General features: G+C 41.3%; 1 protein-coding gene across 2 annotated transcripts; it reads right to left on the bottom strand.

Moving 5' to 3' along the window:
• Window positions 1-314: 314 nt before the first annotated feature.
• Window positions 315-15744, bottom strand: LOC139369779 (cyclin-dependent kinase 2-like). 2 transcript variants are annotated; one of them, XM_071109043.1, is made up of 7 exons: window positions 15358-15744; window positions 3244-3321; window positions 3032-3149; window positions 2662-2832; window positions 2398-2499; window positions 2101-2304; window positions 315-809 (listed from the first exon to the last, which is right to left on the bottom strand). In XM_071109043.1, exons 1-7 carry the CDS (start codon window positions 15471-15473, stop codon window positions 705-707), a joined length of 894 nt encoding a protein of 297 aa, XP_070965144.1. In that variant the 5' UTR covers window positions 15474-15744; the 3' UTR covers window positions 315-704. The 2 variants fall into 2 exon arrangements, with proteins under 2 accessions (XP_070965144.1, XP_070965146.1); XM_071109045.1 differs by lacking the exon at window positions 15358-15744 and adding an exon at window positions 4004-4132 and having other exon boundaries at window positions 483-809.
• Between the last annotated feature and the right edge of the window lie 9789 nt (window positions 15745-25533).

The raw sequence follows: 25533 nt of genomic DNA on the forward strand, positions 1-25533 counted from the left end.
TAGGCAGCTTGTTAGCCATATTGATATTTCTCAATGAGTTCAAAGCATGTGAATGCATCCAACTGGTATTTACGACTTTACAACTAGTAAATTCCCACCTCCCACTTGGTTACGAATGCAGCATAAATACTAGTTGGAGGGCTCGTCTAGTGGATTTTTACCAGTTGTATGTGGTAAATTCCCACTTGGTTATGAATGCAGAATTATTCAGATTTCCTATGTCAAGGCTAGATAAAAAAAAATCTGCTAAAGATTTACTGCAAGTGAGTTTATAACACAAGCCAAATTAGTAATATTCAAATAGTTTCACACAATAAAGCTCAAACTAATTTAATCAACTTTTTATCATAAATTATGCAATGAACAAATAAAGAGCTTGCATCTGCTAAATGACTAAAATGTACACAAACCAAGTTAACCCTTTCAATACACATAAAATGCTGAAACAACTGTAGAGTTCATTCTCTATGACATAACAGGCACTCATAGCTGTAGAAAAAAAACTCACAGGACATCCAATTTATACAAATGCTGGTTTTTGGCTGCTAGAATGATTTTTGGAAAGGCATCCATATTTCACTGTGATCTCTCCCATCTCCTGGACTGTAGTATTCATGTGTGGATAAGAGCTGGGGTAGTCCTCCTGCTCAGGGATCTCTCATGGAAAGACCCTGGGCTATGTATTGTTCCTGTCAGTCTGCATGTCACAGTCGTAGGTGTGGCATTGGCATGGTGACATCACGGAAAAAACGATGGACGAGGGCATTTTTGGCAGATATCCTCTTGTTTGGGTCATAGCTCAGCATTTGCTGGAAAAATAAGAAGAACAAATACGTCATAAAAAGGGACATATCGATTACGTGTCATAGGCCTATGTGAAAACAAAAAGCTCTGAGCACAAATTTCAATTAATTATATTTCATTAACCGTATTAATAAAAGAGAAGAAAACGACCGTAAACTTTGCCAGAGAGAACTTCTGGATTTATACTTTAGGCATCCTACAGCCGTAAGGACTTAAGGAGGATTTTGATATGAGGGTCATGTTGTATTTCCCATTGTCATCATCTTAGCTTCACACACACACTCCCTGGTATTAGGGTGTCCTGTATTCATGATACCCCTAGTGGCCCGATACTTCCGGCAGGTTACCTTAACCTAGTTGTTTTATTAGATTTCCCCTGGTTCTACATTTGTATATACAGTATATTCCTTTTGCAGCAGTCTTTCGGCTTTCTTTGAGAGACTGGGTTCCTTATAACAACACCACATTCCCTGTGTTTTGTTCTAGTAGAACTAAATCTATATCATGTTCTATCCTGTATTTCTATCTGATATTATGACATCTGTGGTAATCTAAAGTACCCAAAAGGGCCACTAGGTGTCTGCAATTACCTCTGGCTCGCAGTGTGACCTTATCTGTCCCGCTGTTGTTTGTTGAGACATGCTCTAATCAAGGGAGACTGACCGAAAGCTCAGCTATAATTAAAATACATTTGCATCTGACTGAAACCTTTTTCCTGGTCCTCCAGTTTTGCCTCCAGCACTTTCACAAATCAGCTTTGGATGTGCAGTAGAGTCTGCCTATTATTAACCTTATTGGTACCAGCCTAATACCAAAACATAATTAAAAAGTGGTCAATGTTGTTAGAGTTCTAACCCTGGGCCTCCTGAGTGGCTCAGCAGTCTAAGGCACTGTCCATACAGACCGGGATTCGGTCACAGGCTGTATCACAACCGGCCGTGATCGGGAGTCCCATAGGGTGGCGCACAATTGGCCCAGATTCGTCCGGGTTAGGGGAGGGTTTGGCCGGGGGGGCTTTACTTGGCTCATCGCACTTTAGCGACTACTTGTGGCGGGACAGGCACCTGCAGGCTGGCCACGGTCGTCAATTGAACACTGTTTCCTCCAACACATTGGTGTGGCTGGGTTCCGGGTTAAGCGGGTGGGTGTTAAGAAGCAAGGTCTGGCAGTTCATGTTTCGGAGGACGCATGACTCAACCGTCGCCTCCCGAGCCCGTTGGGGAGTTGCAGCGATGAGACGAGAAAAAGGGGGTAAAATACAAAAAATGTATATATATTTAATAAAAGGGTTCTCACCCTGAGCAGCTCTCTCCCGTCCTCGTCCAGTGGGGGAACCACTTTGGACAGCTCCTGTCGGGCCCACTTGGGGAAGGAGGGCTTGTAGTCAGGCATGGAAGTGACCCCTGGCCAAGCCACCTCGTCCGGTGTGCCCAAGGTACGGAAGATCCGGAACAGCTGATCGATCTCTGAGTCGCCTGGAAACAAGGCCCTCCTGGTTATCTGAAGGAAGAATTGGAAGGTTTGGACATGAAGTGAGACATTGCTTTATAAACGTTAAAGCTACAAAATAGTATAGCCAGAGAATACATTTACCATTTCAGCAAAGATACAGCCCAAACTCCAGATGTCAACCGCTGTGGAGTAGTATTTGCAGCCCAAAAGAATTTCTGGAGCTCGGTACCATAGAGTTACCACCTGAGAAATGCTAAAATGTTAGTTTCCATATCATGGGTTCAGAAATCATTTGAGATGCTTACAGACGCATAACACAAGTGAAACACTAAAGACCCATGTTGCTAGCCATTGGCCAACTAAAAACCGCACAGCAAATTACAGTGTGGTGTATGTTTGCTTCACCTCATGAGTGTAGGTGCGGACAGGCACCCCAAAGGCCCTAGCTAGGCCAAAGTCAGCCAGCTTGATCTCCCCCTGGGCGTTAATGAGAAGGTTCTGGGGCTTCAGGTCCCGATGGAGAACCCTGTGGGAGTGACAGAAGGCCAGGCCCTGCAGCAGCTGGAACAGGTAACTCTGCACACACACACAAAACAGACACACCTAATTAGCTTAAGAGAGACACAGTCAGACAACCTCGTAGGTTTCCATATTGTTTTCATTTAAAAATGTGACAAAATATATGTAGCACTGACAGACATTGGGGGGGTAATTCACTTATTTAGAAGCCTCACACCCCTAGTCTGAACACGTTGGATGTGCAGTCTGTGCATACCTTGACAAGTGGCAGAGAGATACCAGAGACCGAGGAGTCCATGAACTTCTTAAGGTCCTGATGAAGGAACTCAAAAACCAGGTACAGTTTGTTCTCTGTGTGGATGACATCACAGAGCCTGTCGGTGTGAAAATACATAGAGATGTCAATGTAAGCACAATTTAACAGAGACAGTTGATGTTTAACATAATAAGTAGCTCAATTGTACATACTTGACAATATTTGGGTGGCTGAGCTCTTTGAGGAGCGATATCTCTCTGATGGCAGTGCTTGGTACTCCCTCTGTTTCCCTAAGAAAAAGACATATAGCTACGACAGTCACACAATATCATCCCTTTACTCACACAGACACTAGCTAGGTTTCCATCCAATTGGTGACAGATTTATGTGAATATTCTAAAATCCACATAAAAATGATTTGCACATTTTCCCACCAGTGATGTGTTTCCATCAAAATAACTTGCAGATAAAAGGCTGTGCATCATGACATAGTGCACATAAATACTTTTTGATGCTAAATTCCAGAATAAAAAAAATACAAATTAAATGGGTTTCCATCGCAATTTCAACTCTACTGATGGTTTTCTCACAAATATGTTGTGTTATATAGTCTGGTATTGGCACTTGCGCTGATGGCTAGAGCGCATGTACAGCCTACATGAAAATATTATTATGGACAAAAGAGCGAGACTATTTGTCAAATGGCATCAAGCATTGATTATCATGTCACCAGAATAGGACCATTAATATTTATTGGAAAGGAGCATCAAGCTCATCACCTTGCACTTTCACCACCTTGTGAAGTTCATCATAATTGATTATATCTGTAGCCTAATAAACTGCATCCTTTCCCAACAAGTTGTAGTGGAAGGACCACATGTCATTGCGTGACTCCAAGTTTACTTTGATATAATTAAGCAATAAGGCCCGAGGAGGTGTGGTATGGAGGTGTGGTATATGGCACCAACTTACTTCACCATAGGGATGATGCCAGGTTTCCTCTAGGTGTGATGCTTGGCATTCAGGCCAGAGTTCAATCTTGTTTCTCATGGTCAGAGTCCTTTAGGTGTCTTTTGGCAAACTCCAAGCGAGCTGTCATGTGCCTTTTACTGAGGAGTGGCTTTCATCTGGCCACTCTACCATAAAGGCCTGATTGGTGGAGTGCTGCAGAGATGGTTGTCCTTCTGGAAGATTCTCCCACCTCCACAATAAACTCTAGAGCTCTGTCAGAGTGACCAAGTTCTCCCCCGATTGTTCAGTTTGGCCGGGCGGCCAGCTCTAGGAAGAGTCTTGGTGGTTCCAAACGTATGCCACTTAAGAATGATGGAGGCCACTGTGTTCTTGGGGACCTTCAATGCTGCAGAAACGTTTTGGTACCCTTCCCCAGATCTGTGCCTCGAGAAAATCCTATCTAGGAGCTCTACGGACAATTCCTTCGACCTCGCGGCTTAGGTTTTGCTCTGACATGCACTGTTAACTGTGGGACCTTATATAGACAGGTCTGTGCCATTCCAAATCATGTCCAATCAATTGAATTTACAACAGGTGGACTCCAATCAAGTTGTAGAAACATCAAGGATGATAAATGGAAACAGGATGCACCGGAGATCAATTTCAAGTCTCATAGCAAACAGTCTGAATAGCAAAGCATCATCAATACCTGTTTTCGCTTTGTCATTATGGGGTATTGTGTGTTTGATGAATTTAAAAAAATAAATCCATTTTAGAATAAGGCTGTAACGTAACAAAATGTGGAAAATTTAATCAAATGCACTGTATAATAGATGTGTACACAAAAGTATGTGGACACCCCTTCAAACTAGCGGGTTCAGCTATTTCAGCCACACACGTTCCTGACAGGTGTATAAAATCGAGCACACAGACATGCAATCTATATAGACAAACATTGGTAGTATAATGGCCTTACTGAAGAGTTCAGTGACTTAAATGTGGCACCGTTACAGGATGCCACCTTTCCAACAAGTCAATATATCACATTTCTACCCCGGGCAACTTTAAGTGATGTTATTGTGAAGTGGAAACTAGAGGTCGGCCGATTATGATTTTTCAGCGCCGATAGCGATTATTGGAGGACCAAAAAACCCGATACCGATTAATCAGACTATTTTTTATTTTTTTGGGGTAATAATGACAATTACGACAATACTGAATGAACACTTATTTTAACTTAATATAATACATCAATAAAATCAATTTAGCCTCAAGTAAATAATGAAACATGTTCAATTTGGTTTAAATAATGCAAAAACAAAGTGTTGGAGAAGAAAGTAAAAGTGCCATGTAAGAAAGCTAACGTTTCAGTTCCTTGCTCAGAACATGAGAACATATGAAAGCTGGTACTTCCTTTTAACATGAGTCTTCAATATTCCCAGGTAAGAAGTTTTAGGTTGTAGTTATTATAGGAATTATAGGACTATTTCCCTCTATACCATTTGTATTTCATTAAACTTTGACTATTGGATGTTCTTATAGGCACTTTAGTATTGCCAGTGTAACAGTATAGCTTCCGTCCCTCTCCCCGCTCCTCCCTAGGCTCGAACCAGCAACACAACGACAACAGCCACCATCGAAGCAGCGTTACCCATGCAGAGCAAGGGGAACAACTACTAGAAGGCTCAGAGCGAGTCACGTTTGAAACGCTATTAGCGCGCACTAACTAGCTAGCCATTTCACTTCGGTTACACCAGCCTCATCTCGGGATTTGATAGGCTTGAAGTCATAAACAGTGCAATGCTTGACCTGCAACGAAGAGCTGCTGGCAAAACGCACAAAAGTGCTGTTTGGGGGGATAGGAGGGAAGCCATGTGCGACTGATGTGTTTTCCGTTTGCTCCCGTGGTATTCTTAAAGTTTATGTGAATTTTTCAGCAGAACCGTATTTTTTTTCAAATATTAATTTGGTGATCCCTTTCCGTAAAAACCAAGACTACTTTGCTTCCGAATGTCAGCATGTCGACCAAACATAAGGCGCAAAGCATGACTTTGAGAAAACCCGGCCTACAAGACCCGCTCTCATCACCGCCCTCTCCTGAGTCTGAGGGCCCGGGGACGCACACTTTACCCGGGGGTGCGGCTTGGCCTGGCGGCGCTGAAATGAACATTCAAGGCCATCAAACTACTACGCTCTGAGATAGTTTAAATGAAAACACAGATGGTTGCTACGATTGAGGCCAGAATACAGGAGGTTTCTGATACTTTAAAAGCAGATTTAACCATCCTGCGGAACGAGACTGTGCCACTCACTACAACGATTGCAGCACTGGAGACCTCCGCTACTAATGTCTCCGACTTAACTACATCCCTGGAGGCTGAAGTTAAACGCCTAGCTGCGGATTTGAAAATGGTGAAGGAGAGATGTGTGAGTTTAGAGGGATTCTCTCACCGCAATAATCTGAGACTTGTATCAGTCCCAGAGTCAGCGGAAATGCATCGCGCCACAGATTTCGTTTCAGGGCTGCTGAAGGATGTTCTTGCTTTAGATGAAAAGCCCCTGATTGATCGAGCCCACCGGTCGCTGCGCCCAAAGCCCCGGGATGGGGAGAGGCCCCGTGACATAATTCTTCGAGTGCACTTTTTTTCATGAGAAGATGGAGATCCTCCGACGAGCCCGCAATACCACTCTGAGCTTTCAAGGACAGAGCTTCTCCATCTACCAGGACTACTCCCCCACTGTTTCCAGGCAGCGCGCAGCTTTCGAACAGGCCAAACGAGTACTTCGGGACCATCCAAGTGTGAAGTATGGACTGCGATTCCCGGCCCGTTTATGGCTATCTCATGAGGGTAAAGACTACACATTTGAATCTCCGGATGAGGCTATGGCTCACATTCAACGTCACATCAAGAAGTCTTGAACATGCTCACAGTTCAGCAACTGTTGCTTGCGAACTGTGGATAGTAAGTAACCCACCTGTGGTACAATTATGTTTAGATATAACAGGCTAGTCTTGTATAGTTGGCGAAACCATTCAGGCTTATTTGATGTGATCTAATGTTTTGATCATCTAGTGTGCGTGCCTTACAAGCATTCAGTCATTTTAATTTAATTGTATTAAGGTTTTACTTAACTCCTGTGTTTCTAGGCTGTCTCGATCACCTATTCCGTATGATTACACAGTGTCTCAAAATATTTTTGGTTATTTGTTTACTGCATCCGTTTGCATTGACCCAGTAAACAGTAAATGTCTCCCGAGGCTACACGGTTTTTGGGGTCTCACTTAAAAGTTTTGAGCGTCATTTACGCCCAGCAAACGTTCTACGTTGCGCACACATAGTTTTTTGGTATTGTTTGTAAGCTGTCTCAGTCAACTAGACTACTATTATAATTACTATTATTTTTGATTTCCTTACTTCAAATTAGATTTTTGGCTGAGAGCCTTTATACATTTTACTTATTTTCTCTCTCAATGCCTGTTATAAGATTGGGAATATAACTATATAAATCTACAAGTGGTGCATTTGTCATTCCGTTTGCACAAGGGATTCGCCTTTTTTTTATTTGAAAATAAATACATAAAAATCGTTCTTTTTGCTGCTTGATCCACTAACAAAACACGACTTTAAAGAGCGGGACTATGGGTTTAGGTTTAAGACTGCAATCTCACAGACATACTGTGCGAAGAGAACATGTTCTATTTAGGCTTGTACCTCGTTTGGGGAGGTATTGTCTGGGATGGGGGGAGGGGGTGGGGGGGCAGGTTGAATTGTTCAGTTCTAATGTTGTCATTCTGTCTTTTTAGTTTTTTTTTTCTGTACTTTTTCCAAACATCTACCACCGTACATTATTACTCTGAGACAAGTTATTCTGGGGGTTTTGGGCGCTCATTGCTTTTCCATTCTATGCTCTAATGACAGGGTTGAATAACGTGAATGCCCAGAGGGGCCGAAATAATGCGATCAAGTACATTTCATGGAACACCAAAGGGGTTAATAACCCGGTGAAGCCTAAGAGGGTGTTGACACACATAAAGTGTTTGAATGCAAATATTGCATTTCTACAAGAGACTCACTTGAGGACTGGTGAGCATTTTAGGATGCGTAAAGACTGGGTTGGTCAAGTGTTCCACTCGAACTTTCATAGTAAATCAAGAGGTGCTGCTATTCTGGTTGATAAAGCTACTCCCTTTGTAGTTTCTGAGGTTAGTGCTGATCCTAAGGGACGATACGTCATAGTAACCGGTGAACTGTTTTCTACCCCTCTTGTTTTGGCTAGTGTTTATGCTCCCAATTGGGATGACATAAGTTTCATTTCTTCCTTTCTGTCTGCTATTCCCAATTTAGATTCTCATTTGTTAATTTTAGGGGGGGATTTCAACTGTAAAATGTCCCCAGTTCTCACAAATGTGTCCCAAGTCCTCACAAACAAATACAGGCCCATCTAAATGTGCCCTACTTATTCAATCCTTTCTTCAGAAATATGCTATGTTTGAGGCCTGGCGTTTCCTACATCCTACAGATAGACAGTATTCCTTTTATTCTCATGTTCATCAAACATACTCCCGGATTGATTACTTCTTTTTGGACAAAAAACTTCTGCCTAACCTTCGGCAGTGTACTTACGAGAGTATTGTTATCTCTGAACATTCACCATTAGTGCTTGAACTAGAGTTTCCCCAGCGACCTCCTATGTGTTATCAATGGCGTCTCAACCCCATTTTACTCTCAGATAAGGAGTTTGTCAATTTCATTTCTTCTGAAATCACCTTATTCCTAGAAACTAATTCAACACCAGGTATGTCCTACTCTACCATATGGGAGTCTCTCAAAGCATACCTACGTGTCCAAATGATTTCTTATACAGCCAACCAAAACAGAGTTCGCTCTCAGTGACTTCGGGACCTGAGCGAGTCCATAGCCACATTGGATGAGAAGTATGCTACGGATCCTTCCTCTGATCTGCATAAAGAGCGCCAACTACGCCAATCTGAATTTGATGAGCTTTCTATCAGGCAAGCTGAACAGTTACTCTTGCGAGCACGATACAAAGTCTATGAACAAGGTGACAAGACCAATAAACTCCTTGCGCATCAGATCCGTAAATCTGAGGCCTCACGTTTAATCCCACAAATAAGGACCCCGTCTGGTGCCACCACAGTTATACATAAAGAGATCAATGATCAATTTAAACAATTTTACTCTGCTCTATACACCTCTGAATCCCCTCAAGACCCTTTGCTGATTGACTCCTTCTTTAATGGCTTGAATATGTCTTCAATTGATACAGACTCCCATGACTGTCTAGAAGAAGAATTTACGCTTGAGGAGATTGCAACAGCAGTGTCCGCAATGAAAAGTGGTAAATCACCAGGTCCGGACGGTTTTCCAACCGAATTTTACAGGACGTTTTCTGGTCTGCTTTGCCCATTCTTGTCTCGACTATTTGCAGAGTTCCTTAATACTTCAAAGCTACCGCCTAGTCTTTATCAGGTTTCAATTTCATTACTATTAAAGAAAAATAAAGACGCCCTGGAATGTGGATCCTGTCGCCCAATCTCGCTTTTAAAGTGTGATTACAAAATCCTAGCTAAGCTTTTAGCCATCCGCATGGAAGGCTTGCTGCACCAAGTAATACACTCTGACCAGACTGGCTTTGTGAGAAATAGGCATTTATTTTTCAATATTAGGCGCCTTATGAATATACTGTACTCCCCAGCGTCGGGGGACCCGGAGGTGGTGGTCTCACTTGATGCCGAAAAAGCATTTGACCGCGTTGAGTGGGATTACTTAACAGCTGCCCTTTATAGATTTGGCTTTGGCCCCAAACTCATTGCGTGGATAAAGATTATTTATTTTTCCCCCATGGCTTCGGTACGGACTAATAACTTGTCCTCTGACTATTTTCCCTTGCACCGCGGATCCAGACAGTGTTGTCCACTCTCCCCCTTGTTGTTTGCTTTGGCAACCGAGCCTCTCGCCATTGCACTACGCTCTAATGATGCCATTCAAGGTATAATCAGGGCGGGCTGGGAGCAGAAAGTCTCGCTATATGCTGACGACCTCCTTTTGTTTATCTCCAACCCTGATACCTCATTGCCACGTGCCCTATCTGTTCTTAAAAAGTTTGGATCAATCTCAGGGTACAAGCTGAATCTAGGCAAGAGTGAGCTTTTTCCGGTAAACAAGGCTGCTTTAAAGTGCTCTTTTACAAGTTCTCAGTTTAGGGGGGTTAGCTCTACCAAATTTTCAGACATACTACTGGGCTGCAAATTTCAGAGCCCTTCTGTACTGGCTGCAGACTGATCCTACTGGCCCTAGACCACTCTGGGTCCAGGTGGAGTCTGAATCGTGTAAACCTGCAGCACTTTCCTCTGTGTTGTGCTCGTCTCTCCCAGTGTCCCTAGGCAAAAGGTGTGTCAACCCAATTGTAAAGCAGTCTCTTAAAATTTGGAATCAGTTCCGTTTAGCCTTTAGCCTCCGAGGCTTTTCTGTATCAGGCCCAATCAATCAGAACATTTTATTTCCTCCATCTTTGAATGAAGGGGCATTTGGCACTCACTAGTCCTCTCCTCGCTAGCCCAATTATTCTTTGATGATACATTTGCCTCTTTTTCTCAGCTGCAGGAAAAGTTCAATCTCCCCCAATCCCACTTTTTCTGCTATCTCCAGACTATAAACTTTGTCAGAGGTAACACACCTGGATTTCCCAATAGGCCTGCGAATACAGCTATAGAGAACATCTTGGAGTTGAACAAGCTTCCTAGGGGCGCAATTTCAGATGTATATGCAATCATTCATGACTTACAGAACCCTTATTTGGTGCCTTTAAAGACTCAATGGGAAAAGGAACTTGGGGAAGACGCCTGGGAATCTGTGCTGCACAGGGTGCACTCGTCCTCTTTTAACACTAGACACAGCCTCATTCAATTCAAGGTGGTTCACCGTATCCACTGATCGGAGGCCAAACTTGGAAGAATATTCTCTGATTTTGATCCTACCTGTGTCAGATGTAAAGTGGAACCAGCCACACTGTTGCATATGTTTTGGGGCTGTCATAAACTGTCAGGTTTCTGGGAATTAATATTTAAATGTTTCTCTGATGTATATGACACTGTTATAGATCCGTCTCCCCTTACAGCCCTTTTTGGAGTACTGCCCATGGGTACCCCCCTATCAAGAATCCAGTCGGACACTGTTGCTTATACAAATCTTTTAGCTAGACGGCTAATACTACAGAACTGGAAGATGGCAGCTCCCCCATCTTATAAATATTGGGTGAGAGATGTGTTGTGCTCTCTGAAACTAGAAAAAATTCAATTCAATTCAATTCACGTGGGAACCCCAAACTGTTTAATGAGGCTTGGGCTCCATTCCGGTCTTACTTTAAACAGTCCATCCTCTGATGGCATTCCAATTAAAACTAAAATAAGTCTGTATTTGACCCCCCTGTGACTTAAGGGTTGGAGGAGCTTCTCTCTGTGTTTTTGCTGGGGGGGCATTAAGGTCCATGTGCTTATTGATTGTGACCCGCGGATGCCTTGTTCATCTTGCCCGGGCAGAGACTGAAGTGTGAGCTTGTTTTTCCCAGTTATTTTTACATTTTGTTTACGCCTACATGAATAATCATTCTATTTGTATTTTTTTTAAAGCATTGTAAACTTTATTTTTGGTCCAGTGGATGGTCGGTCTGTGGCCATGACTGTCTGTGAGTGGTTGCATTTCTCCACCCTTATCCCTTGACTGTTTACAGGAACAATGGTGAGGTGTTTGCTCTGTCCCTGTACTATAGATTGCCCTCTAACCTTTGTAGCCTTCTGCCTGATGTGTTTAACTTGTCTAAAGTATGGTATCTTTAAAGCTCTTTTTTTCCCTTTTTTTTTCTAGTTGAGTATATTATTTATATTGCTTTGTGTTGTCTTGTCTGTGTGTGTGTGTGTGTGTGTGTGTGTGTGTAAAACTTAATAAACAGAGTAAAAAAAAAAAAGTGCTGTTTGAATGAATGTTTACGTGCCTGCTTCTGCCTACCACCGCTCAGTCAGATACTTAGATACTTGTATGCTCAGTCAGACACGCTAGATAATATCTAGTAATATCATCAACCATGTGTAGTTAACTAGTGATTAAGATTGATTGTTTTATATAAGATAAGTTTAATGCTAGCTAGCAACTTACCGTGGCTTACTGCATTCGCGTAACAGGCGAATTGTGGAGTGCACAAGGACTAGTTAACTGTACGGTTGCAAGATTGGATCCCCCGAGCTGACAATGTGAAAATCTGTCGTTCTGCCCCTGAACGAGGCAGTTAACCCACCGTTCGTTCCTAGGCAGTCATTGAAAATAAGAATGTGTTCTTAACTGACTTGCCTAGTTAAATAAAGATTAAATAAAGGTGTAAAAAAATTAATTTAAAAAAAATTGCCGTCCAAAAATACCGATTTTCGATTGTTATGAAAACTTGAAATCGGCCCGAATTAATCGCCCATTCCGATTAATCAGTCGACCTCTAGTGGAAACGTCTAGGAGCATCAACGGCTCAGCCGCGTAATGGTAGGCCACACAAGCTCACAGAACGGGACCACCAAGTGCTGAAGCACGTAGAGCATAAAAATTGTCTGTCCTCAGTTGCAACACTTACTATCGAGTTTCAAACTGTCTTTGGAAGCAACGTCAGCACAAGTACTGTTCGTCGGGCAGCCACACACAAGCCTAAGATCACAATGCCAAGTGTCGGCTGAAGTTTTAAAGCTCGCCGCCATTGGACTCTAGTGGTGAATCACGCTTCACCATCTGGCAGTCCAATGGACGAATCTGGGCTTGGCGGATGCCAGGAGACGTTACCTGCTCTGTGGCAACAGTTTAGGGAAGGCCCTTTCCTGTTTCAGCATGACAATTCCCCCATGCACAAAGCAAGGTCCATAAAGAAAAGGTTTGTCGAGATCGGTGTGGAAGAACTTGACTGGCCTGCACAGAGCTCTGACCTCAACCCCCATCGAACACCTTTGGGATGAATTAGAACGCAGAGCCAGGCCTAATCGCCCATCACCAGTGCCTGACCTCACTAATGTGCTTGTGGCTGAATGGAAGCAAGTCTCAGCAGTGCATCACAACCGCAGACCATGTGTATGGCGTCATGTGGGAAAGTGGTTTGCCGATGTCAGCTTTGAACAGAGTGCCCCATGGCGGCAGTGGGGTTATCGCATGGGCAGGCATAAGCTACGGACAACGAACACAATTACTCTTTATCGATGGCAATTTGAATGCATAAAATGCTGTATTCTTATTTGTATTACTTTTTCTCCCCAATTTCATGATATCCAATTGGTCAGTCTTGTCCCATCACTGCAACTCCCGTACGGACTCAGGAGAGGCGAAGGTCGTACTGCATCTTGAGACACTACTCGCTTAACCCGGAAGCCAGCCGCACCCATGTGTCGGAGGAAACACCGTACAACTGGCGAGCGTGTCAGCATGCATGCGCCTGGGCCCGCCACGAGTTGCTAGAGTGCGATGGGACAAGGACATCCCGTCCGGCCAAACCCTCCTCTTACCCGGACGACGCTGGGCCAATTGTGCGCCGCCTCATGGGTCACCCGGTCGCGGACCGCTGCGACACAGCCTGGGATCGAATCCGGATCTGTAGTGACACCTCAAGCACTGTGATGCAGTGCCATTAGACCGCTGTGCCACTCGGGAGACCCCGTGATGAAATCTGGAGGCCCATAGCTAGATTAGGGCCCAATGAATTAATTTCAATTGAATGATTTCTTCATATGAACTGTAACTCAGATTTATTTTTATTTTATTGTTGCATGTTGCATTTCTATTTTTGTTCAGTATAGTTGTGATTCCAATGGGATTGCAATAACTTGCCTAAATTCAAGGACTTAGAGGACATATGCCTCTTCTGTGATAAGGGGAAACTATTATACACTTTGAGTGTGACAGTTATTTTGGAGAGAGATAATATTTTTATTTATTTAAGTAATAAGACCTGACATGTCCCCAAATCCAGAACAATTGTACAGTATTATATAGAGCCCTATAGAGCCCTTATTGCATGGAACTTCCATCTCATATTGTTCAAACAAACACCAAACCTGTTTTTTTTTTAAAAACAGATAAAGCAACACTTCACGACATGACGCCTATTCGACCTAGGTAGTTTGTGTGTATGCATTGATTTGTAGGCTGTATGTAGTTCTGTCCTTGTCTATTGATGTTCTGTATTATGTCATGTTTCATGTGGACCCCAGGAAGAGTAGCTGCTGTTTTTGCAACAGCTAATGGGGATCCTAATAAAACACCAAATAAGACCCATGTATTTTCAATGAAAGATGTTATTATTTAAATGAAAACAAAACTACTGAATTAGTCGTTAATTTCTTCATTCTCTCTGGTAAATGATATATACTGAGAAACTAATATTTGAAATCTGTCCACAAATGAAATATATTTTTACTTGAAATCCAATATTCTTGTTTGATCGTAATTTGACATACATACATACATATATATATATATATATATATATATATAGACGTGATTCCTTCCTGCTTCTAGCTTGCTGAATCATCTTTGGCTGAATATTTTTATGAGATGTCCATGTGTCCATTTATATTTCATTTATCTTTTTAATCACAGGCCCCCGTCCCCGCAGGAGGCCTTTTGATAGACCGTAATTGTAAATACGAATTTGTTCTTAACTGACTTTCCTAGTTAAATAAAAGGTTAAATAAAATTTAAATAAATGTGACCAATGCCATTTTATAGCAGTGCCAGTAGCTGTCATTACAGTGACTTGTTTGTCATACAAAGCTATATAGCTAGCCAGCCTGGAAACTCGACGTTTGACTCATTCCTACCGCCAAAAATATCAACCGGTAATGTAGCTTAGGTTCCCATCCATAGGTTTCCATCCAATTGGCGACAGATTTTCACCAGTGGTGTTTCCACCAAATGGAGTTGATGCAGATAAAAAAATCAACCGGTAAAGTAGCTATCATTTTACTCAACGTTCTGGCTAGTAGCACCCTGATTCAAACGCACATTTCAGCCCGATGTAGAACTCAAAGCAAATTTAACGACGGGTTTCCAGGCAACTAGCAAGCTTAGAGTTCGCTAGTTATTAACTATACTTACGTTACCTACTTTCAAGACTCACTGGTTATCAATTCAGGTCAAATAACTAGCTAGGGTAGCGACATAGTTAACAAGGTTAGCTAGGAGCAAGCAACTGTGGAAATGGAAAGCATAGTCACATCGGGACTAATGTTACTGTGAGGAGTCAGTCAGCTGCTTGACCGGGCTACAATTAACGTTAGATGGCTAACGACACTTCGGTAGCCAGCTAATTTTCAGTCAGACACCACTTACGTGTCTAGTCTGATTTTCTTGAGGGCAACAGTCTCTCCCGTGACTTTGTTCTTTGCCTTGTACACCACCCCGTACGTCCCTTCTCCAATCTTTTCCACTTTCTGAAATAATTCCATGTCACACGAATTCCGTTTGGCTAACGTTTCAAACCGATGTGATGTTTTAAACAAAGAAAACCGTTAACTCAACTTCAGACTAACGTAAGCATGCGAATTAAGTAAATTATATGGGGGGGGGGGGGGCGATTTGTAGCGGGAACACATCAGGATTACCCATAGACTGTAAAAAAGTAAAATTCGACAATAAATAAAAGGGATCAATTGAGCCGGGTGTAACTCTATAGTAGTAACACTTTCCACCCAAAACAAAAGTAACAGGTCCCGCGTTGTTTATGCCACGCCCCGGAAGAACGACAGCGACGCGAACCTTTTCAATATACGACCAATCACTGACAGCCCAATGGTTAAAAACATTTAATAATAATATCACTGACAGCCCAATGGTTAAAAACATTTAATAATAATATGACTGACAGCCCAATGGTTAAAAACATTTAATAAAAATATGACTGACGCGCCCACTCAGCACAGAAACAAACGCAGAATGGGTGGAACATGGATTTTAGCTTTAGGAAAGCTTCTCTGGCAGTCGCGTTTTTGTGAAAGGTTCAAATTTGAGGCGCTTATAATCGCCCGCCTTCAGTTGATATTCAAATGTTGATCTTCCCTCCGGAGATTTGTAAATTATTGAATTAAATGAAGTAGCTAACAATATACTCTTATTTAAAGACTGTCAACTCTGTCTCCTATATTTGGCTGATGCCTATGTCATCATTCCATTTGAAATGGTAAATAATGATTGAATGACCCTCCCTCCTCTTGCTCTCTCATGTTACTGTAACCACGTTTCCATTCGTTGTGTTTTTATGCGAGTAAAGTCATACCATATGCAAAAAAATCACGACAGCTGTGATGGAAACAGGACGTTTTGGTACAATGTTATAAATGCCGACAGATAATGAATTTGTTCATTTAACCTGGTGGGATCTTTTTGTGCCGGTAAAATTAATTATGGAAGAAATGGCAGTGGAAACGCCTTTATATTGATATAGCAACCATCATATCGAACTAAACTTGGAGTCACATGATGATATGGTGTGTGGTCCTCCCACTATGACTCGGGAAAACAGTGCAGTTTATTATGCTACAGATTAAATAAATTATGAACTTCACAGGGTGGTGAAAGTGCACGGTGATCTAGATGCTAATTTCCAATAAATATCGAGGGTCTTATTCTGGTGACATGATGATCAATGTTTGACTGCCGTTTGACAAATAAAAATATTCTTGTTCATATCCATAATAATCTCATCATGTAGTTTAGCCCCTCCATACAGACTTCTCGCACTATTTGGGAGCTGTTGATTAGAGCGCAGGTGACCAGAGTAGGCACATTTTCTATTTAACACAGTCGTTTTTGTGACAAAACTATAGGTATAGTTGAAAATGCAATGAGAATTTACATGAACATTTAATTGAAAAAGTACATGTTGTGTGCACTACGTCATCACGCACTGATTTTGTGTGTTTCACTTCATCACGCACTGATTTTTTATCTGCATCAACTCCATTTGGTGGAAACACCACTGGTGAATATCTGTCGACAATTGGATGGGAACCTAGCTAGTGTGATTCAGTGTTGTTTCATTATTATCTCATTAAGACTTTCATACAAACTCTGCAGATAGCACTAGTGGGTGATCTGAAAAGTCATAGTCAATCGATCAATAATATAATAATACTTTTAGAGAATTTTTTTTATTTTTTAAATTTACAACCTGTAGAAATGATGAGAATAGAAACGTTCAGAACTTTTGTGAAACAGCACAGCACAGTTGAAAAATATATGGCAAATGAAAATCCAATATGGATGGTGTTAAGAGATAGATGGGAGGGGTTGAATAGAGCTGAAGGGTGGGAATAATAACGACAAGATAACTGTGTCCATAAAACGTATATAGGTTCTGAACCTTTGTGAAAGAAATAGATGGGAGGGGTTGAGGTTAGAGGAAGGACAGGAGTTAAAACAAACAAAATATAACTTTTGTAAAATAGACTGAACCTATAAAATGTATATATATTGTATGAGCTGGAAGTAGAAGCTTAAGTGTGGTTGTTCACTAGTTTTTTTTATTTTATTTAAACTTTTATTTAACTAGGCTAGTCCGTTAAGAATTAATTCTTATTTACAATGATGGCCTACCTCGGCCAAACCCTAACCCGGATGATGCTGGACCAATTGTGCGCCTCCCAATGTACATATAATAATGTACATAATATAATCTGATTGTCATAAGGTTCCATGACTGTCCACACAGGGCATCTGAACACACAAAATACATTTTGATGATTTTATTACATTTTGGGTGTTTTATTTAACTTTTGTACACCTGTGGTGTTCCGGTCATTAGAAATGAATGGATGAGACTACAATTAGTGTATAAAATTGAGTTCAGGCACATGCCCATTCATCAGATGGACACACTTCCTCTCCCAGACCCCCACATGCATGTGTGTGTTTGAGCACACACACACCTCACTCCCCTTCTTGGCTTCCATGGCAACCCCCACGGGAACCTTTCCCCAATATAATCTCTCCCCACAGGAACCACGCCTGTTGGCATTCTCACAAACAATCGCAACATTGTTTCAATAATATATAGAACTTTTCTCGCAGCTCTGGTATATAAAGCTTTTTTGAGGCCTTGCTCACAATTCATTCTGTGGCAGCACAATGACCAAACTATATACTATATGTGAGGCTCTTGATCATATCTTTGATCATGACACTGGTGAGGAGGAGAGAGTCCTTGTTAAACTTTGACACAAAGTAGTCTGTGATAAATAGCACAATATATTTAATCTGAGTATTTATTATAGTCAAAATAATCCATACATTATGCATTTTTTACTTAAAAACGAGAAGTATGAGCTCCGGTCAATGAGGCCTACAGGCCATAAATAGCAAATAGAAGTTCAAAACGTGTAATATTCACAATAACTTAAGTTGATAAAAAGATCTTACACAACATTAGGTGATAATATATGTATTATTATGGATTTATAATCAGCTATAATGGGGCTGTCATTTTGGACCGGGAAGACAGAATTAATTAACATGAAACTAACACAACAGGAGGGTTAAAGCTGATCTACTCCCTAAGAAAAAATGTATGAAACTTTCATACTCAACACCATTCCAATAATCAAACAACATTTTATGTTTTCTAGAAAGGTTACTTTTGGAAAGTCGAACCCTTTTTCCTGTTGACTTGATCCTGATTGTGTTAAAATTCCTGACATTCCTCAGGGGGTTATCAGTCTTCCACTCTGCTCTCTGATCCCAGAGTGAACCAACCTTTTGTTGTGTTTGTGTGTGAGTGATATAGAGAGAGAGGACAGTCAAGACCTGGAGTTTTCCAGGCAATATGTATCCCAGAACTAACTCTGGGCCTAGCTACAGAATTGTAACGGGATATCTGATGCTCCATTACCCATTTTAGCTTAGCTAATGTAAACTGCTGGGAGGAATTTTTCAACTTACCTGTCTGTCTCTTCTAAATGTCCAGTTGCAGGTGGTTCTCCAAAAAAACTGAGAATATTCAGAAAGATATTACATCCACGTTTTTTATCGACTGAGAAATGCCTCTTGCATGTGTGAAGATCTTTGTTTTGATCACACTGTGTAACGCTTTGTCATCTTCTTCTACACATGCCTGCGGCCAGGTCGCATCAAAATGACTAGTTCCTGCAAAGATATTGAGAAATGCAAGATGTCTGGCAAGTAAAATGTTGAGGAAACTCCTCACTCGGTGCAAAATGTGGATTTATATATTTTCTAGTTTTTTTGAGAACCACCTGCAACTGGACACAGACTTTTAGAAGAGACACTTTTCTTCTGAATCAAAAAGGAAGAAAGTAGCACCAAGAAGAGGTTAGAAAAATTCATTCCGAGGCTTTACACTAGCTAAACTTTAACAGGTAGTGGAGCATCAAATATCCTGTTACAATTCTGTAGCTAGTCTGGGACAATTACCATGTTACAGTGCTTGTTTACATAAAGCAGAGGCGACCACCTGTTCTAATTAGCTATCGAAGCATCTCCGAACGCCTGTGTGTAACGGAAGAAGGACAAAAATAGTGTTGCAACTAAAAAGTGCTGTCAGTTGCAACAGTGTTACATTATTTTGATGTGATGTGAAAGTAGAGTGCTTTATGTTTCCAACATCATATTGCAAGTAAAGATTATTAGTATTTCCAAACTTTTAAACAGAGTGTTTGTAGTTACATGATTGTAGTTCACATGGAGCCAGCTTTGGTCCATACCTTCAGCTTCATGTGCCGAGAATGAATCATTTGTTTGCCTTCATTTCAATGGATTCAAGTCAAGTGTGTGTGTAAATGGTAATACTGTAACTGAAGGAAGCCATGTTACAAATGTACAGTTATGACTAGAACTATTGTTGTCTGAAGGAAGGGAATGAGGTACAACACAGCGTTGGAGAGTTCATGCTCTTGCACCCTCTACGGAAGAAGATTTGAATCACGCCTGACAAGGCCAATGAACACTATGCCTCACCAGAATCTCCGCTTTCCACAGGTGATAAACCTGAGGCACGTATTCATTCCTTTAATTGAGCTCTGCTCTTCACCAAGCCCAGACCCGACCAGGTGTTGTACCTTGTTTCCCTCCTTTAGGGAACTATAGTTATTGTCATAACTGCACGTTCCCTTTCAGTCGGTCAACTCAATACAACACAGCTATGGTGTCTACTGGGGTCGCCCCAAGCTGACCCCAGCAGACACCAAATGAAATGGCCCACAGCAGATTTGCAGTGGAAGAATGTGCAAAGTAGAGATAGAAATAATAGGGTGCAAAAGCCGCATGGGTGACATCGGCTAGCAAACGGTACTGTGACAAGACATTTTATCGGATCAAAATTGATAATTCATCCCCTGGTTCCGTAACTGACTCAGCCGAGGTACGGGCACCCGTGAGAGGAAGTCATAAGAATTCCACGTTTTCCAAGGGAAGCTGTGCGCACCATGGACTAGGGGAACAGTGCCAGCCGCTGTTACTGGCATCGTCCCTTCATCCCGCACACAAGCTGACCTGAGCAGGGGTGTGCCGAGACATAACAGAAAGCAAAACGTTAGTATCTTTTAATTTATTTGCTCATGGTCTTTGAACCCGAACCCAGCTTGTTAGCCTTTGTCATTTTGGTTGCGTTAGCCATCTTACTCATACGGTGTTTACATGGTACACTGCAAACTGGATGTCATTATTTTGAATGAGAGCATGACAGTATTTGCTGTTGAGGCTGGCTGTGAATGCCGTCAGTTAAAATTTTAAGTTAAAATATTTCAACTTTTGTCGTATGCCGTTGAATTGTTTTCTTCCGGATGTTGATTTGCACTGATTGTTTACTGAAATCAACATAGTTACAAATACCGTTGTGCTGGATTGCTTTTGCTGTAACCATCTTTCTTGTCCCGCTATGCTGGCTAGTATGCCGGTTTTTGTGTCCCTCGTCGAAACGCAGCATCATTCAGTTAGCCAGGCTAAACCGGCAGAAGAATAACTAACAAATTAATCAGGAAACTCACAAAACCAGTTACCAGGCTTGAACACAATGCCCAGAAGGATGGGCAGGCCATCCTTAAGTGGGACAGTTAGATTTCGTATTTCCATGTTTATTTTAAAGAATGCGTGAAAATGTTCTGTTCAGATCGAAATGAAGAGCGGAAGAATTTAAGGAATTAATCCGTGCCTTGGGTTTATCACTATTCCGGCGAGGCACTGTGTTCATTGGCCTTGTCAGGCGTGATTCTAATGTTCTTCAGTGGAGGGAGCTAGTGCACGAAGTCCCGATATGTTTGTTGTACCAAGTTGACTGACTAAAAGGGAACTCTCAAATTGAGGATTTTTTTTTCTCTCACTATAACCGTACAGCTAGTTTCAATCAAGTTTGTGTGGGTTTTGTCTAAGTCAGTGTTCTGTGTTGGTATCTTTCAGTGCTGTGCAGTATGGTCGGTCAGGTGCTTTAGTGAGCGATGTTGTTAGCACATGAGTGGTCACATGTTGTGCAGCTTGAACAATCTCACCACCAACCTAAGGCAATTGGAATGGCAAGATCATATGTCGCTGTCAGCTACACACAGACTTACCATTGAATGCACCTCAAGTTAAAAAACACTTTTTTAAAGGACTTGTGGCTGCAGAGGCCTCCACATCAACCTGCCTTTTGTGTGTCCATACATCAACTGAATATTTTGTTTAAACATTTTACCAGATTTAAGTAAATACTGAGTTTCATGCATGTTATTTTATTTCATGGTGTTTAGTTGTTAGATTGTTAGATATTACTGCATGGTTGGAACTAGAAGCACAAGCTTTTCGCTACACTCGCATTAACATCTGCTAACCATGTGTATGTGACCAATAAAATTTGATTTGAGTACATTCAGTATTTTTCTGAATAAAAAAAATATATATATATTCATTCAACCTTTAAAACTTTTGATAATACTGTACCGAAACAATGGGAGTAGCACGAAGTTGAGAGGCGTGATTTGGGGGTCCAGACCCAGACACATTACCACTGTTCCTAGAAAGCTAGGTTTTAATTATTTTTTTTAACCTTTATTTAACTAGGCAAGTCAGTTAAGAACAAATTCTTATTTTCAATGACGGCCTAGGAACAGTGGGTTAACTGCCGGTTCAGGGGCAGAACGACAGATTTGTACCTTGTCAGCTCGGGGATTTGAACTTGCAACCTTGCTAGTCCAACGCTCTAACCACTAGGCTAGGCTACCTTGCCGCCCCGGGTAATTGTTCTTGTCAATCAAAGGTCATCACAATACTATGTTTTCCCACACGAATCGTCATACTGGTCAAAGTTGTGGTGTTTTTAACCATTAAGACCTTTATTTCTATCTCATTAGTTCAATAATGACTTAGTCTGTTTGACTGAATCGTTCTGGAATGCGGAAGCGATAAAAAGCAAGCACAAGTGTTTCCCAGCGTATGTGGATTGCTTCGAGCATAGATCATTTTACTTGGTATGAGGCCTATGGCACTGAAAGGAGAATATGGGGAAAGAGGGGAGTAAAAGGATGCTATTGATTTGCCATCCCCACACGCTGATCTTGTGATTCCCATGTACGCACAGCTGTAAGGTCGGACGTGAGGGCAGGCATGATTGCAGCTAAGCCAATTCTTCCAGGCATCCCTATAAGGAACAGACATTACATATATAGTACATTAAATTACATTTGTTTGAAATCTGTCAGAATAGGATAGATGGTGCTCATATTTGAAAAGTGATATTAATGAAAAAAGTGAAGTGAAGTTAGAGTGACGTTAGAGCATATGGTTGAGTCATGGAATCTGGCCGAAAATTGTCTTTAAAACAAGTGTAGGGCAAATCATCAAAGGAACAAGACTCAACTTATGCATGGCAATTGCAATATTAGAACAAACACATTATGCAAAAAGTAAGAGATTAAACTTGAAAGGGTCAAATTAGTAATTAAAGAGTACAAAAGAAATCGAAAAGTCTGTTTCTTTATGGCCCTTCCTGGGAGGGGGGAGTAACGAACGCCAATACATAACTATGACTTCATATCAAGGGTGCGTCCCAATAATCGGTCCTTCTTTCTGAAGTGTACAGTTGTTCACTACTTCCCACACATTTAATAGCATTGGATTGGTGTAGGCATTGGGTATAGAGAGTTTCCATATACCAATTATTTCCCTTCAAATTCATGAAGTGTACACTTCGGTAGAAATGAGAGATTATTGGGACACACACCTTGATTCAATTCTCAACTTCCTATAGTGACCGTTGACCTTTGCAACTCCATAAGACAACATTAGCAAAGAACTTCCTGCCTGTTCACAGGCTATAGGGCAATTCAATGGTAAAAGATTCAGGTTTTTCACTTATAATGTATGTCAAACAAAAACCATTGCTTTCAAAGTTTGACAAACCATACAACCCCATGCACAATAACTACTTTTAACAATTTACACAGAACATTTGACAAAAAAACACATTTACTGGAAGAACTGTGCAGATGCAAAATCTGGTAACAGAATTTCGGTAAATCTGACCACATTTTCCAAAAACGTTGTTAAATATCTGTTCTGAATTAAGATTCAATGATGGCTGCAGAAAGAATGGGGTATCAGCTGTGACATGACACTTGAATTTGAAAAGATTGCTTTTGGTTATTGAACTACAGTAAGTGAAGTGGATTTACACCCTATAACAGAATTGCGGTAACATAATTTCATCATGGGACCCTGATCTGAACTATACGGAAATGCATAATTATGGATATGAATGTCATTCTCTTCATGGTGATGTACCCTAAATAGGCACACAAAGGTAGAAATATGCAATATCTCTTTTGCATATTTCTGTATTATTCTACACACTGCCTATTATTTTAATGAGTTCCAAATTAGACAATTTGGTCCAGACCAAATCTGAACCGATCATAAACGTCTACATTTCACAAGTTTGGACATCACAGTAGAACACAGCATGGAACATTAGAGTAGAGTATAGTTCAGTACTGTACATTATAGTGTACTCAACTCTAGTGTGCTCTGTACTGTACTGAACTCTACTCCACTATATTATACTGAACAGGACTGTACTGTATTTTTTAAATATTGTTTTTACCTTTTATTTAACTAGGCAAGTCAGTTAAGAACAAATTCTTATTTACAATGACGGCCTACTGTATAACTATTCTCTATTTTTCTGTACTTTACTGTGCTGACTAAACTTGTGAAACATAGACGTCTGGGATTGGTTCAGATTTGGTCCGGATGGGACAAAATTTGAACCAATCATGGATGTCTATGTTTTGGCCAAATTAAGGCTAGTTCAGATGTCTGTGGATGTTGAAATCAACACTGGTCCAGACTGGATAAAAAAACATCTGTGGATGTTGAAATAAAATCCAGGGCTGATTGACCAAATTTCAACTACTTTTCAACGTCCATGGAAGTCTGGTGTCGGTTGGTGCTCAGTGGGTGAGGATTCTGGTTAGAGTAAAGGGAAAGAGCAGGGGCTCATGGTAAGGTGTCAGCAAGTGCCAGGAGATGTGACATTAATTGGAGAGACAGAGAAGAGAGTGGAAGTATTGTCCAGACTTCACACCTTTTGCTTCAACCACCAAACGACAGAAAAAGACAAACAGTATCAGCTGAACATAACAGTATTCCAGTGGAAGTGAGGACTGTAGCAGGTGACCCAACTGTGGTTTGTGACTACTATAATTTCCCATTGTAGCCAATTCAACTGCAGACATTTCGTGACTGATTTGTTTTTTGGGGGGATTCTGTTACCGATTTCTTTCTCATTCATCATTAATGATTCATTCAGGATTATCTGTAATCATGACAGCATACACATTAATATAGAAGTGTTTAGAAACATTCTATTCTTATTTACAATAATAGTGACTCCAAAATGGCACATTATTTAGCATTCATTTATATTGAGCACAAAATACTCTGAAACACAACCAAAACAAACAGCAAGTGCATCCAACAAGTTTGTAGAGTCTTAAGCTTGATGTAATCAAGAAACCATGGATAGATGGCAGCATTCGCCCTAAACTGAAAGCGTGAACAACTGCACTTAACCACGGCAAGGTGACTGGGAATACAAACAGTGTAGTTATTCCCTCTGTAAGGCAATCAGAGTAAACGTCAGTAAAGAGACAAATTGGAGTCAAAATTCAATGTCTCAGACACGAGACGTATGTGGCAGGGTCTACAGACGATCACGGATAAAAAAGGGGAAACCAGCCACGCCTCGGACACCAACGTCTTGCTCCCGGACAAGTTAAACACCTTCTTCGCCCGCTTTGAGGATAACACAGTGCCATTGACATGGTCTGCTCTCAAGGAATGTGGGCTCTCGTTCTCCGTGGCCGACGTGAGTAAGACATTTAAGCGTGTTAACCCTCGCAAGGCTGCTGGCCCAGACGTTATTCCTAGTCGCGTCCTCAGAGCATGCACAGACCAGATGGCTGGAGTGTTTACGAACATATTCGATCTCTCCCTATCCCAGTCGGATATCCCCACTTGCTTTAA

This window comes from Oncorhynchus clarkii, chromosome 17 (genome assembly GCF_045791955.1).
Source record: "Oncorhynchus clarkii lewisi isolate Uvic-CL-2024 chromosome 17, UVic_Ocla_1.0, whole genome shotgun sequence".
NCBI lineage: Eukaryota > Metazoa > Chordata > Actinopteri > Salmoniformes > Salmonidae > Oncorhynchus > Oncorhynchus clarkii.

What these genes read in the sequence shown, in the direction of transcription:
- LOC139369779 (XM_071109043.1), bottom strand. Translation starts at nt 15,473, where the DNA reads ATGGAATTATTTCAGAAAGTGGAAAAGATTGGAGAAGGGACGTACGGG. An exon ending in TCCGCACCTACACTCATGAG is followed by an intron (nt 2,500 to 2,661) that starts GTGAAGCAAACA and finishes AGCATTTCTCAG; the next exon opens with GTGGTAACTCTATGGTACCG. An exon ending in ACGGGAGAGAGCTGCTCAGG is followed by an intron (nt 810 to 2,100) that starts GTGAGAACCCTT and finishes TTATTTTTCCAG; the next exon opens with CAAATGCTGAGCTATGACCC.